Source organism: Micropterus dolomieu, linkage group LG10, assembly GCF_021292245.1.
Source record: "Micropterus dolomieu isolate WLL.071019.BEF.003 ecotype Adirondacks linkage group LG10, ASM2129224v1, whole genome shotgun sequence".
NCBI classification, from domain to species: Eukaryota; Metazoa; Chordata; class Actinopteri; order Centrarchiformes; family Centrarchidae; genus Micropterus; species Micropterus dolomieu.
Genome location: NC_060159.1, coordinates 19,175,030 through 19,191,375, shown reverse-complemented (window position 1 = coordinate 19,191,375; position 16,346 = coordinate 19,175,030). Strand labels below are relative to the sequence as shown.

General features: G+C 41.2%; 1 protein-coding gene across 7 annotated transcripts in view; it reads left to right on the top strand.

The window, feature by feature from the left end:
• The window catches only part of fut8b (fucosyltransferase 8b (alpha (1,6) fucosyltransferase)), a 120,107-nt gene that overhangs the window by 71,895 nt on the left and 31,866 nt on the right, over window positions 1-16,346 (top strand). For all 7 annotated transcript variants that reach the window (XM_046060457.1, XM_046060453.1, XM_046060456.1 and 4 more), the window contains one exon: window positions 10,153-10,399. In XM_046060457.1, coding sequence (XP_045916413.1) covers window positions 10,153-10,399 — 247 coding nt within the window. The remainder of the gene's footprint in view (window positions 1-10,152; window positions 10,400-16,346) is intronic.

Below are 16,346 nucleotides of genomic sequence, written 5' to 3'. Positions count from 1 at the left end.
TACCCTTTATGCTACACACAAAAGGCAAACGATATATGCAAAAAAGACACACACTAGATGGGTGGATGAATAACACGTCACAGAAATAAAACTATTTTACCTGGTACAGTGCTGAGGATGAATTAAGAAGTCTCACAGCCTGGGGGAAGAAGCTGCTCTGGAGTCTGGTGGTGCGACAGCAGATACTTCTGTATCTCTTGCCAGACGGCAGCAGGGTCAGAAAGCTGTGACTGGGTGGGTGCTGTCTTTTAGGATCCTCTGAGCTCTGCATAGGTACCTCACCACACTGAAATCACTGAATCTTGGTAGATGGGTATCAAGGATCTTCTGAGTGGTTTTAATCACCCGCTGCAGAGCCCTCCAATCCTAGGCTGTGCACCTCCCATACCAGTTTGTGATGTTTCCAGTCAGGATACTTTCAATTGCTTCTCTTTAAAAGCTAATAAGAACTTGGCACCGGGATTTTGCGTTCTTAAGTTTCCTTACGAAATACAGCTGTTTCTGAGCTTTCTTTAACAGCGTGGAAATGTGATCATATCAGGTTCTGCATGATGCTGATTCTTGCATGCTGTATATATGCATTTGTTGTTGTTACATTACCAGGAAAATAGCAAGTCTCCAGCTTTGCCAACACAGCCAAACATCAAGTGCAACAACACAGGACATCATAATGTTATCAGCAATATTACTAGTTAATGTTAGTCCAACTTTGTACACAGACAGACTGCCAGCCCGGCGTATTTCTCGCAGCCATTTATGTCATGAACCTCGCTTGGTCGCTTTCTTCTTAGCTGACTCTGTCACCGTCCTCTTCTGTATTTTAACCTCTGCCATTAGCTAACATTATGTACATAGAAGCTGCTAAGCCCGGTTATGTTTCCCACTTTCCCGGGTCCAGCTCGACACCCCCATCGCTCTCTCCAGCAGCATAATGTTGCTTAAACTTGGGTGGCAAGCTAGCCAACAAAGCTAGGCCCCAACCAACGCAAGAGCGCTTACAGTTAATTTACCGATGTCCGAGTGTGTTATCTAGTAAGTTTGCTGACATCAACTCAAAATTTATAGCTAGGGGCTGAACCTCTGTCTGTGAAACCGCTGGCCAACACACACAAACATCAAGCAAACACAACACAAGCCAGCCAACCAGCTAATAAGTCATTACTTACCAGTCCAACACAAAGAAGACCAGCTCGGCATCTGTCCTGCATCCTTTTAGCTTTTAGCTCATGCCAACGAGTAAAAGCCAGCCTGATATTAGCCTTGTTTCCATCCAATTGTCATGTGAATTTTAAGCGTACTTTTGAAATGTCACAAAAAGAAATAGCAAAATAAGTGCGTTTCCATCTGCTGGTTTGGCGCGAAAAAACCAGGCTATGGCAAGCGTAATAACGCCAGTAGCTGACGTTACACATGGCTGTAATAAACAAGAAGTATTGATTCCAAACCAGAAACAAAACCTTGCATGAATCTGATGGCCACTGATCTTAGAAAAATGGAGAGAGGTCCTCAGGAATGTGTTTCAAAGCAGGCAAGTTGCCAGCCATGTCTCAGCACGATATGGGAATATCCGGTGTTATGCCAAGTTTTGCATGCCTGCCGAGAATTGTATGCACCTCAAAATAATGCTTTTAAACGCTATAATATCCTTTATGGGGTTCATCAATGGTGATAAATGAATGAACGTTTAGAGTCGTTAATATTTTATTACACTCAGTAGAAGTGGCATTCATTGAGATTCAGCAAAAATATGCAGTGATAACCCCGTTTGATCGGTGTGCAGGATAAAGTATCTGAAAAGGAGCTTTAAGAGGTGAACGCGTAATTCGGCAGAACAGCTGATGAAGGCTACCTGCCGAGATTTGCATCCACCTCTTTTCTCAGCACAAATGAGCGTTACCAGCCGCAAGGTGCATGAAATTCTCGGCAGGCATGCACAACTCTGCACAACGGTGCAAGATGCCGACAGCAGAGACAGCTGATCAGTCCTGAGTTACAAGTTCACTACATCAGAACTTATTCGGAAAAAGTGTTTCCATCTCCCATTTAGCGCATTTAATCTTTTTCGACAAAGGCAAAAACCACCTCAAGCAAGCGTAAAAACTTTTTAGCAAAATTAAGCATTTTTTCCAAATTTTGATGTTTCCATCAACCTTTTCTAATGCGATACTTCAAAATGCGCATTAAAAAATGTTGATGGAAACACGGCTGCTCTTGTCTGGTCGCCTGCTCCGGCACACTCTCTTTTTCTCTTCCTCTCTTTCTCCAATCCAGATTGATCTCTAGTTTTTAGTACACAGCTAGGGATTTACACATAGTAGCTGTGTTTCCATCAACATGTTTTATGCGCATTTTGATGTATCGCATTAGAAAAGATTGATGGAAACAGCAAAATTTGGAAAAAAAACTTAATTTCGCAAAAAAGTTTTTACGCTCGCTTGAGGTGGTTTTTGCCTTTGTCGAAAAACTGTTAATGTGCAAAATAGGAGATGGAAATACTTTTGCCAAATAAGTCCTGACAGAGCGCACTTGAAACTCGAGGAGACGTGGCTGGTAGCAGTTTGCCCGCTTGAAACACATTCCTGAGGACCTCTCTCCATTTTTCTGAGATCAATGGCCCTCAGGACCATGCGACAGGTTCTATTTCTGGTTTGGAACCCATACGTCTTGATTATTACAGCCATGTGTAACTTCAATTACCAACGTAACTACGCTTGCTGTAGCCTGGTTTATTCGCTCCAAACCAGCTGATGGAAACTCACATATTTAGCATTTACTGTTTTTTTTCAACATATGGGCAGCACGGTGGCATTGTGGATAGCACTGTGGCCTCACAGCAAGAAGGTCCTGGGTTCAAACCCTGGCTTTTCAGTGTGAAGTTTGCATGTTCTCCCCGTGTCTGCGTTTCCTCCGGGTGCTCCCGTTTTCTCCACCATCACAAAAAAAACATGTTAGGTAGTCTCCAGTCAGTTTCGTTTGACCAGACACTACATTTCAATCTGGAGCTGGTCCCCAGGCTCTGTAAAGTGGCTGCCCACTGCTCCCTTAGGGATGGGTTAAATGCAGATGATGAATTTCACTACATGTAAATGAAAAATAAAGTACCTTTATTTCAAAAGTCTGCTTAAAATTCGCATAACAATTAGATGAAAACATGGCTATTCACTCTCAGAAGGAGTCTTCTGACATCAGCTGTGGATACTGATAAGAGTGCATGTGTTTCACAGTTGCAGCCCCAGATTGTTGCACAGACTGACTAAACGGTCCTATATATTCACATTGAAAGCTTGTCATGTGCAATGTAAATATTTCCCTGTCAAAAATCCACTGACATCAGTATTTAATCTAGTGTTGAATGTGAATGGGCTTTTCTTAACAAATGTAAATCGAGGTAGTATTATGCTCATTTTCAGGTTCAAAATCCTATTTAGGAGTTGTACCAGAACAGGTTTACATGGTTTAATTTTCAAAAAACACCATATTTTTTGTCATACTGCACATTGCTGCAGCTCCTCTTTTCACCCTGTGTTGAACGCTTCATTTTAGCTATGGAGTGATACATCTTGTCTCTAAATGATCTTTATTGGGAGTTGCACATGCACAGTTCCTAGTTAAGGACTACTAGCTAATCAGAAGTAGAGAAGGGCAGGTCAGTGAGAAGCCCGTAAACAGGGCTTTGATTCAGCTGTAGGCTACATGTTGCTGACCAGCTTGGCAACGTGGACTGGAGCAAGAGTTTCAGAGTTGTGAGTTATTAATCTGTAACAAAAGTATCTTTCATCCATAAAGTTTTAACTGAGCTCTGTCTCTACATCACAGTAACAACTTTATGTCCATTGACTGCCTGGAGAGTAACGTTAGCTAGTGTTTGGAAGGGAGAGGAGAGGTGCGTGCTGCAGCTCAGTGTTTTTCCACCGGCGTTTTTGAGGGCGTCACTAGTCGGACTTGTCACTTGGCGAGAGTTATATGAGGCGCATTTAGCTTTCATCCCTGTGTCGTCACAGGACTACAAACGAGCTGTTTTCAAGCAGTTCAGAGCAGTGTTTTCTGTGGGAGATGGGAACTCCCTTTGGGGTGGACTTTGGGCTTTTTCACTTTGCAAACCTATTACATGCACAAAAAAGATATATAACTCAATAAAGAAGAGGGGAAAAGCCAAAAAGCATAATACTACCTCTTTAAAGCAAGTGCAGTGTTTGAATCAATCAAATGTTTCTAGTATTCTGCCTTAAATGTCAAATTTATTATTTTATTTATGTATTTATTTATTTTCCAGAAGAAAATTTAAATCTCCTAGTGGAGGCCTCAGAGGAGTGTGCACATCTATGCAGGGTTTTGGCATGTAATTTGCCTTCAGACTGAATGTCTTGGTTCATATTTCATCTTTTCGCTGGTACCTGTGGCAACACCCATACACCAACACAGTCTTGTGGTGGTTTGTTCAGATGTACCTTGAAACAGAGGAGCTCTTGTAGAGCCAAGCTTAAGAGGTGATTTTGCAGACAATTGCTACACCCAAGGGTCCTGGCCATGGCTGTAGACTATTTTTCTTATTATTTAGGTGTGTTATTAGAATTCTGCACCAGTCATAGACTGTCCATAATGAACACCATGTTAAAGAATAAGGTAGTTCAGATGTGTACCTTGTGCCAGAATACCTTAAACCAAAGATCAATGTGCTTGTTTGGGGTAAATGGATCTTCCTACTAATGTAGAGGTAGCAGATCCATTTATAAAGGAGATTGCATAGAGGCATGAATTATAATTGTGATTTTAATATGATAAATGGGGACTCTTACAGTATGCGTGTGTTTGCCTCCGCTAAGTTGACAAAACCAAAGCATTTGTAAATGAAGATGAGTGATTTGGAGGTTTTAATATGAGACTGCGACTCACCCTCTCTATCCTTTTCTTTCTCATTGCTTTCTTGTTCTCATCGCTGCATCCTATCAGCTCTTTATTTTTCTCCTATCGCTTCATTTGACTTGTGCTCTCCTGGGCTCTCCCTCCTTATCTCCTGCTCTCCCAGCGCCTTCCTTCTCTTATTCTCCTGCCTTTCATGTGTCCTTTTCCACTATCTAATGTCTGTCTCTGGTGTCTGTCTTATAAACACCCTCCTATAGATCCATATATGCCATCCGGCCGCTCACAGCTAACATCCAGCTACGCCACTTCCAAACCCAGGCCTTTTAGTGTTATGAATTCTTGTCCTTTATAAAGTTTTCCAATCTGCAGAGGCTGTATGTTCTGTTGACCAAGCTGGCTAACTAGCTAGGCATAGCTAATGTAAGCCTGTTGGGTACTTTGCTACGCCTGTGGTCATGCCTATTTTGTAAAGAGTGCATGCAAGAACATTCCTTGGGGTGCTGGACCACAAAGGGATGCTAAATCCTTGGATTAATAAGTAGATATACATTGAATATCTCATTAATTAAGTGGAAGTGGAATCCTTGCCATTACAATTACAGTCTTTGAATGTAGTGAATACTGATATTTTGAAAAGGTGCTGCACTGCACGTTTTCAAAATATCAATACAAGCCCCAAAATTTGCATGCATTATGTTATGATGACTTTTTTAGTTTGTGGTTAACCAGTTTTTGTTTTGTGTTTTTTTACATACAAGGCAAATGAAAACAGGTTTTGCGTAGTGCCCGGATGGCAGGGAACTTTGTACCTTCATAATCATTATGTTACTCTTGAACCCTTATCATCCTGTCTCTGCTATATTATGTTGGTATTTTAGTTAGCAGCCCTACCAGATTCCAACTTTCCTCGTTTATCTTTACATGGTTGGCCCACTTTCTGTTAAGTGTCAACCATAGGATGTGAGACATGTACAGACAGAGAAAGGATGCATGGTATATGCATCTGTCAGGAAAACATATAGCTTGTGGGGGTGGCATCAAAGATAGCGATAAAGTCATTATGGAACTTGCTCATTTTCGTTTTGGAAATGGGAAAAACAAAACATTACAAGAAAATCCACATTAAAGAAATCTTAAGTATGCACAGTGTGCCCCTCTATGATTTGCTACATAAAATGACTGAAAGCAGAAAACAGGTTGTGTGTTGATGTTACAAGAAAGACATATACACATATAAAACATATGCATGAATTATAAATGATCAGCATAATAAGAATATTGATAAAAGCTGGTCTCACCCATTGGCCTATCCTTCTCTAGGGGCTGGATATTGTTTGAAGTTTTTGATTCTGGTGCAGAGAAAATACCAAAATTATGGGTCTAACAGCAAAACAGGACTCTTTTTTTTTTTTTTTCTTCTTTTTTTTTTTTTTTTCTGACAAATCTTTATTCTTATTTAACAAAAGCAGCCAGAAGTCTCAAACATTAAACATTCTCTAAACACAAACAACCTTACAAGAACTTAACCTAGATAAAAATACTACCGGCAAAAATGAACTTTTAATTAGGAAGTGCAGTTAATCTGAATCTGTTTTATTAGATCATCAGAATGAAATGGGAATATTGAAGGTTGACCTGCCTTGTACCTTTCTTTGGACAGGATTCTAGGCTGATACGGTACCCACAAGGTAGCAACTAAGACTTTAAATCTGAACTGACATTCAATGCTAGTTTTTGGTACTACAGACATATTTCTGACAATACCAAAAGAAAATAATGAGTTTCAATACCCAGCCCTGCGGTCTATTTCGCACACTAGTGCATGTTGCTGTTTTACCTAACACTTTTATGTTCACTGGACAGCATGAGAGAATTTAACACCATCTCACAGGCCGGGTATAACAGACTAAATTCTGAACACACATAGGGAAACCAGTCTTCTTGTTGAACAATGGTTCGTTGATCAAAGAGCTAATTTGCCAAAGAGAGTGTATTCCTTTGAGGTTCTCAGTAGAGATATTACTGCCTTGTGAGTGAGTCTGTGAGCAGCAGGAGAAACATAATGTTCCCTGCCATGTAAAGACTAGAACAAGAGTTCTCCAAGTTCATAAACCCTCAAATGTATTATGAATGGGGAGGCTCCGTATTTTGTGTCTGGATGTCACTCTCGGTTCTCCAGTTTCATAGCTATGTTAATCTTATGAAATATTGATTAGGCTCCGTATACATCGTGGGCTTAAAATACAGTGTAGGATTTCTTTGTCAGTGCAGACCTATATGCTTAGAGTCATGATGCATACAGGAAATTTATGCAGAGGCTTCGGAGTTGAGATGAAATTTAGAAGAGCTTTGTGATCTAATTAAGTAGCTGTGGGAGGAAGACATACTGCATATCTGTACATTTGTGCCAAGAAGAGCAGGCCTCAAAATATGCCCATTCCCCCTTATGTGAATCATGCCAATGCTGTTATATAAGCAAAGACAGGCCTGGGAATATTTTTCTGTTCAATATTTAATGCTTTTACCAATTTATATTCAGTTCATGCTCGGGCATGCACACACGCAAATTAAAGCCTCTGTTTCTGTCCTTGTTTTTAACATGTTTTTTAGGTACCCTTTCTCTGAAAGGCCATTTTTAATGAGTCATTATGCCATTTATTTGGAAGTGTGTTGTGGATGTGTTTGCAGCTATATTAAGGCCTGTCTGTGTCGGTTAGAGAAGCCACTTTAGTCTGACAGAACACAGGCCTCAAACTTGTTTTTACGTAAATCGGGGGTTTAGACACACACGGACAAGAAAAAACGTTGTTTTAAGACTGAAAGAGAGTGAAGGTTTTTGTTTGCCAGGCATATCCCTTCTGGTGAGATGAGATTAGCTGGGGGTGGGTGTGTGTGTGTGTGTGTGTGTGTGTGTGTGTGCGCGCATTTGTTTTTATGGTTGTTTTATTTGGATCCCTCTTAGTCGTCACTGTTGGATGACCTTTTTTCCTACTGTCGACAAGACACCATACAGGTGCCTATTGCGTGTATGTATTTCCACGTACATTTAGAGAGTGACGTCTTTCAAAAGCGCAAGATAGCACCTGTTGTTCCTTTAGTGCTTTTGCCTTAATGAATATGCAATTTGGGGCGTAACAATATTAGATAATATTATTCTATATGTAATATATAGAAATACAGTAATTTTATTTATTCAATGAACTATATGAATAGATTTTTTTGTATTTTCCTTTAGCTTTGGCAGTACTGTTGTTTTAACATTCATGCCAATAAAGCAAATTTTGTTTCGACCTGATTTATTTTCTCCGTGAGATGGAATAGTTTAGAAAGTTGTGTGGCGCTGCGGAGAGCCCCCAGCTGCAGTAGAGCACCGATCACGCGTAAAATGCATCCAGCCAGAGGGAACAATCACCAACTGTTCACAGCACGCCGGTCATAATATAGCAATACAACCAATTGTAGGTATCGGAGAGGGAATTGGGCGTACAGGGCCAGGGACAGGAGATCTCGGAGCGACCGGGCACGGTCGGTGATTGTTCCCTCTGGCTGGATGAAGCACGATCTGCTGGCATTTCCTCGCGTCTGGGTCATTCCAGCATACTGTAGCTGTTTCTACTGGGATTTCCCAAAGCAGTTTTTCCATGTACTTAGTGCAATCTCAGGCAGATATATATGATTTCCACATACTCGGGACGCACTGAACGAAACAAACCAAGGTTTTTACACTGTGGCTGCTTTCCCTCCCTTGACTCTCCATGGCGGAAACCATTAAAACACACAAACCCCTCATTTAAATACCCCCACCTCCATTGTGTTTGCTCCTGTTGTCATCTACGCAATAATTCTTAGTAAATCACCCATAACAGGTAGTAAAATTGCACATGCAATATTTTAGAATGCATACGCAATTTAGCACTCTTTATTCGGGATGTTAGTAAATCGAGCCCTATGTGTCTTAGTGTATGGACAGTTGGCCTTGATGTGTGTGGAGGTCTGACAGTTCACAGGGGCTTTATGCGGCCCAGAGAGGTGACCTTCGTAATCAGCACTCCTCAACCCTCTGCCCAGGGCTCCTGCCAAGCAAGACCCAGCCTGTAGGGGCCAATGCCAGACACCCCCCTCCCCACCCCCCACCCCCTCTAATACAGGTCCTTGCATCAGCCCCTGGCCATACACAGCCTTGATAGAAAGGAGCTTACCTTGGCATTTAAGTTAGGACAGGCAAAGAGCAGCTGTCAATCACAAAAGCTGGACTCACAGGGTATCCGAGATTTGGATTCATGTGGGAAACAGAACAGGAATGAATGTAATAAGGCTGAGGAATAATGCTTAAATGTCTCACTGCACCGCAACATAATATTTTTTTACATTTTACTAATATAATGTATAGTTTTGTTTTTCAGGGGAAAAAAGGCTCAGTAAACCTACAGATGTTAGTCAGTTTTGTCAGTTATTTGACAAATCTGACAGATTTGACAGAAAGTGGTGTCTTCAAACTAGAATAAAAGGTGCAAGTTGTCTTTCCATCAGAACTAAAAATGAATTGTAATCCTACAGACAATCTGTTACTCACACAGGGTTTGGGCTTGGTTCAGTCAAGTCAATTAAATTTTCATAGGTGACAATCACAAAAGCATACCAGCATATTTGAATGAGGCCAGACCGGCGACGCAGTAAGGGTGCCAACACAAAGGGCCCCAGCAAAAAAGTAAACCTGGCTAAACTTTTGCTGGACCACAGTGGCATGCATCATCTGGCAAGGGGCTTTGTAAACAATGTATTTCTACTGTTTACCTCGCTGCAGTAACTCTCCACAGTTGTAAAATCCTGTCTCGAAGTATTATAAACCACTGTGCAGTGTTTTGGTGTCTGATGAGCATTCAAGGTTAAAGAAATGTTACTCAAACAGGGCTTCCTGGATCATATTTCATGTCTCACCAGTACCTGTGCAGGTATAGCTAGCTAAGCATAGAAATGTGACCATTTGCTGCTTTTCTCTGTATTGTATCTGTGTAAATCGAATGTCTTTGGGTTTTGGTCTGTTCTTCGGACAAAACAAGCAATTTGAAGTCATTACTTTGGTCTCTGTGTGAGACGAACTCACTGTGATAAGCATTTTTAACTCGTTTCTGACATCTTATAGACTAAATAATTGATGAAAAAAAAAAAATAATGTTTGTATTAACAATAATAAACTTAATCATTTGTTACAGCCCTAAACTTGAACTGTGCTGTCTAAAATGTTGAATAAGTGTATAATGTCAACGTACTCCTCTTCTACCCATCCAGGAGAAGCCCATGATAAGGACGTTCAGGTTGTGGAGTTGCCTATAGTGGACAGTCTTCACCCTCGGCCGCCCTACCTGCCCCTGGCAATCCCTGAGGACCTGGCCCCACGCCTGCATCGTCTGCACGGTGACCCCTCTGTCTGGTGGGTGTCCCAGTTTGTCAAGTACCTGGTGCGGCCACAGGCGTGGCTGGAAAAAGAGATCCAACAGACCACCGCCAAGTTGGGCTTCAAACACCCCATCATCGGGTAAGAACACTCAGCTATCACTTCTCACTGTGTGTGTGGCTTTGTCATCTCCTTATTTTGTGGTTCTAAACACTTCAATAATAATTACTTTGTTCTTATAGCATATCTCTACAATTACATTTACAAAGTGCTTCGCAATCAAAGCAAACAGAAGGCATAGGAAAAAGAAAACAAAGACATAGCCGAAAGGGCTGTGGTGGAATACAAACACTGCTTTGGGTGAGGTTAATACGAGGTTAATACAATAGTATTAAAAGTAACTTAATTTGATGGTAGTGTTTTGTTTGGTTAATTTTCTACCTTTATTAATGCTTGGAAGGCTTTTGCTTTTTCATTACTTCACTGCTTTACACTCGTACAGCTCATATTCATGCAAATTCACTTGTTTAAAGAAATGAGTACTCTGTACTCATCACTCTGTTGAACTACTTTAACATCAGGATTTGGTTTCAGCAGTATGAAATGACATGGATTGGACTAGAGGCTTAAAAAAACCTGATGGGGACATTTACATTATGTCATAATACATAAAACAAGGCAGAATCAGACATATAATACCACTACTATTAAAAATAACTGAATACGGAATAAATAGTTGGCTGATTTTAAAATCAGTAAAACCAAACAAGAAAAGGGAAGAGAAGCGAATAACACAGTTAATGACTGCATTAAAAATGAATAGCCTGGCAGATTTTCCTTTGTCTTTAACTGTCTTTGTTAATTAAAGGATAAGGGATTGGCAACAAATCCCATGAAAAGACCAAAAACAACAGTGAATATATCCTTTTAACAATTATTGTCTATGTGGCCAAAGCCTGGTTTAGCTAATTCCTCTGTGCCAAAGACCTCCATTGTTGCCCAAAGACTGTTAAAAGCACATAAATGAACCACACTGTTGGATGACGTGTTCCTTCATTACAAGGAACATGAGCACCAAAGTTTATTTTGAGTTGACCCTACATTACACCCTGCTGGTGTCATAAATACTGTCTAGTATTTATCCTCCGCTAAAAATTGCCTTAACTCATGCACTTTTTGCTCCTGTTTGAATAATGTTTGCTAAAAGTTACAATGCCCAGCTGTTTTTGAGAAAGTTACTGAGCCTTATTTATTTATTTATTTTAAGATTTATATTTTCAGTAGGAAAGAACAGGCTTGGGGCTGTGCGCCACTGGCAGGGGAGGGAAGTCGATAAGTATTGAGAGACAGACTAACACACTTTTGTTTTTGGCCTTTGTTGACAATAAGAACAAGACTACAGCCATGCTAGCAGGTCTGTGAGGCTCTACTTAGACACAGTGGTGCTTTGAGCTACATGCGAACATCAGCATGATAACATGCTCACCATGACAATACTAACATGCTCTGCATGTATGATGTTTACCATATTCACCTTATTCATCTTAGTTTAGCTCAGTTTATTTGCTATTTAGCACTAACAAGATGTACAGCTGAAGATGATGGGAACGTCATTTGTTTTGCAGGTATTTTGTCATTGTAGTACTTCCATCCATCCAATAGCTGTTGAGACATGTCACTCAAAACCACAAAAGTCAACCTGTTTGATGAAAAATCAGGGGATCCCTGAAGTCAGTAGGCTTCATCCAATATTCCTTTTTCTGGTAGCTTAAGTTATTTCTTATTTAACCATTTTAATTCTGCTTTATTCTCCACGTTTATTTAAGTGTTTACTCACTAGCCTACTTGAAACTGCTCCCTTTCCCTTTAGTACAGTTCACACTTTAACCTTCAGTACACCTCTGCTGCAAACACAGCAGCTTGCCCTGCTTCTTTCTTTCTCTCTCTCCCTGTATGTGTCTGCCCTGGTGACATTCTCCATCAGCAGTATGCTGTGTTTTATAAAGTCGCTGAGATGACACAGAACTCGAGATTTTCACCCGCAATTCTGTTTTTAGCCACAGGTGCGCCGCATGTGGAGGAGGGCTGTTAATGACAAAGCCTACAGTATCGAAACACAAACCAGCGTTGTACGGAGTGACACCTGCACCAGTGTGTTCACTGTTGTTTACCTGGTCCGTGCTTGTAAAATATCCACCGTGTCTGCATCTTAACGTGTAATAGATAGCAACTCTCTCTGTGTTTTCTTTGCAAAATGCTAAATTGGGTCAACAAATATACCAGGGGAGCACACCCAAGTAAAGTCTATGTGTGGGAAACACTGTGTGTATAAAAATATAGAATAATGCCATCCTTATCTTTTAACAATCCTCATGGAAGTGCACTTCTGCATTGCAGACAGGATGGTTTCCACATTCCATACAATGCACCTCAGTGTCCTAATATCTGACTACACCACCTAGGGATTACTTTTCCATGAAACTTGGCATTAATGGTGAAGATGAGATGATACCAACAGTTTCAAATATGCCATTTTGAGGTCTGATTTCTGTCTTTGAAATTGTCTCAATTATGATTGTGACTACTCAGCATTGTGCTGTCTCCAGAGATTCTGCTTTCACAGCTTGAAACTGACTTGGGACTTCTTATAGTCCTGTACGGTATAACTGGAGAGTATTCATCAGTGTGAGGTTCTCGGTTCCCATGGGGACCACCCCTTGTGGGAATGTATACAGTCACAAAACTGTAAGCAACTTCTGAAAGCAGCTTCTAAGAAATAGGTTGGACACGTTTACCTGCTTATTTACTCGATTATTTTTCTCTGTATCCCTGTCAGGCGCTTAGTCAACCAACATTCATGTGCTGTCTGCCAGCCTCTCTTGACTCGTAAATATTTCCACCTATCTTTGAGCAGCGTTTCAAACCCGGATCAAATAGGCCTTTGCAAATAATTTCCCTCAGTTGTTTAAACCTACTGGGTCTAGCAGATGGGATGGGATGAGAACATATTAGGACAATGCACATAATGACTGGTAAGCTGTCAGTCATGGAAAAGTATGTGAAATTACTTTTAGGGACTTTGCTGAGATTGTCTAAAGTTTCTGCACCATCCCATGAGGCCAACTCCACCCGCCTGGTAAAGGAAGTAGTTTAAAACAAACGCTAAGGGTTATATGCTAATAGTTTATGAAGCCAGCCTGGTTTAGTTCTGTCATCCCCTTCATATCTCTGTCATCCATATGTTCATTGTCTCTGTGCCAGCTCCTTGCCCTTCATAACTCCTTCTTTTCACACCTTCTTAACATTTTGCTGCGGGCGATCATCACCGTTCTTCCTCACTTTTCCTTGTCCTGCTCTGCTTAGTTCTCACTCCCTCTTGTTACACTCTCTCTTTTCTCTGTCTGTCCTCTTTGGTTTCTACCTCTCTGTCTTTCATCACCACAGCAGCTGCCGTCTCTTTCTCCAATCCCGCTTTGACCCCCCCTCCCCCCTCCATTTTTTATTTTCTGTGACTCATCCCAACTTTTTCAATCTCCCCGTCCTCTCACATCCTCTCATCTGTGATCGTTGCTCCTTCTTCATTTGTTCATCTTGCTTCAAATTTTTATATTTCACACTCACCTCTCCCTCACGTTCCCCGGGCGCACATCCCTACCCACAATTCTCTTGGTCTCATAGTTTTACAGACATCTCTATCACTGTTCTTTGTGTTTCCCACTCCCCCCACATCTCCACCCCCAACACACGCACACACACTCATATATCCCACCATTTTCTCCCTCTATATCACTGGGGGAAAGTGTTATTGAAAGTGAAGTGCTGGATAGAACAAAGTTTTAATCCCTCTTTTTCCCTTCCCTTCTCAGCTCTTGATATATCCACTCCACTCTGCACTGATGTTGCAACAAAGTGCCTATGCGCTTCTATCAGCACTGTGGGGGAAGGCCGATATGTATGTGCATGGAAAAGTGATGGAGGGAGGTGAATGTGAGATGTAAAAGTTTCATTGAAAGAGATCCATAGTGTCAGTGGTGCAAGACAGAGGCAAGAAGGTGGCAGCGGTGGGAGATGCAGAGGTTGATGGAGTGAGTACCATGAGAGATAGAAAGGCAGCTAGTCCTGAGAGCACTCAACAACTCATACCAGCTGACCCCCCCACGTCCTCAGTCACCAGCACAACCAACTGCTGCAGGAAGGCTGGAAGCCACCGACTAAAAGAAGCTATCAGCCTGCCACCATTTAATGCTTCTTAATGGTTGCAAGGATTGTCAGAGAGAGAGAGAAAGTAGGGTTACTGGGTCTATTGCAGATAGCAGAGCAGCATTATTGCCATGGCAATGTAGTTACCAAGAGGTGGATCTATTGTATATATCTTTTTTTAGTAACAGCCATGTCGGTTCCCTATGAATTAAGCTTCCTTTGTATACTTTTTTAAATCCCAGAGCTCTCAAAGTAAAACACAGGTAAAAACTAGTATATTTCCCCCTTACATTATCAACAACTAATTAACATTCTCACAATTTTGTTTTAACTCGCCGTCAATGCAAGAGAGCACAATTTATAATAAACTAAAAAACTACCGTTGTTTATACAGGTGCTGGTCATATAATTAGAATATCATCAAAAAGTTGATTTATTTCAGTAATTCCATTCAAAAAGTGAAACTTGTATAATTTATACATTCATTCCACACAGACTGATATATTTCAAGTGTTCATTCCTTTTAATTTTGATGATTATAACTGAGAACTAATGAAAACCCCAAAATCAGTATCTCAAAAAATTAGAATATTGTGAAAAGGTTCAATATTGAAGACACCTGGTGCCACACTCTAATCAGCTAATTAACTCAAAACACCTGCAAAGGCCTTTAAATGGTCTCTCAGTCTAGTTTTGTAGGCTACACAATCATGGGGAAGACTGCTTACTTGACAGCTGTCCAAAAGACGACCATTGTCACCTTGCACAAGGAGGGCAAGACACAAAAGGTCATTGATAAAGAGGCTGGCTGTTCACAGAGCTCTGTGTCCAAGCACATTAATAGAGAGCCGAAGGGAAGGAAAAGATGTGGTGGAAAAAAGTGTACAAGCAATAGGGATAACCGAACCCTGGAGAGGATTGTGAAACAAAACCCATTCAAAAATGTGGGGGAGATTCACAAAGAGTGGACTGCAGCTGGAGTCAGTGCTTCAAGAACCACCACGCACAGACGTATGGGTTTCAGCTGTCGCATTCCTTGTGTCAAGCCACTTGAACAAGACACAGCGTCAGAAGCGTCTCGCCTGGGCTAAAGACAAAAAGGACCGGACTGCTGCTGAGTGGTCCAAAGTTATGTTCTCTGATGAAAGTAAATTTTGCATTTCCTTTGGAAACCAAGGTTCCAGAGTCTGGAGGAAGAGAGGAGAGGCACAGAATCCACGTTGCTTGAAGAAGGTGTAAAGTTTCCACAGTCAGTGATGGTTTTGGGTGCCATGTCATCTGCTGTTGTTGGTCCACTGTGTTTTCTGTGGTCCAAGGTCAACGCAGCCGTCTACCAGGAAGTTTTAGAGCACTTCATGCTTCCTGCTGCTGACCAACTTTATGGAGATGTAGATTTAATTTTCCAACAAGACTTGGCACCTGCACACAGTGCCAAAGCTACCAGTACCTGGTTTAAGGACCATGGTATCCCTGTTCTTATTGGCCAGCAAACTCGCCTGACCTTAACCCTATAGAAAATCTATGGGGTATTGTGAAGAGGAAGATGCGATACGCCAGACCCAACAATGCAGAAGAGCTGAAGGCCACTATCAGAGCAATCTGGGCTCTCATAACACCTGAGCAGTGCCACAGACTGATCGACTCCATGCCACGCCGCATTGCTGCAGTAATTCATGCAAAAGGAGCCCCAACTAAGTATTGAGTGCTGTACATGCTCATACTTTTCATGTTCATACTTTTCAGTTGGCCAACATTTCTAAAAACCCTTTTTTTGTATTGGTCTTAAGTAGTATTCTAATTTTCGGAGATACTGAATTTGGGATTTTCATTAGTTGTCAGTTTTAATCATCACAATTAAATGAAATAAACATTTGAAATATATCAGTCT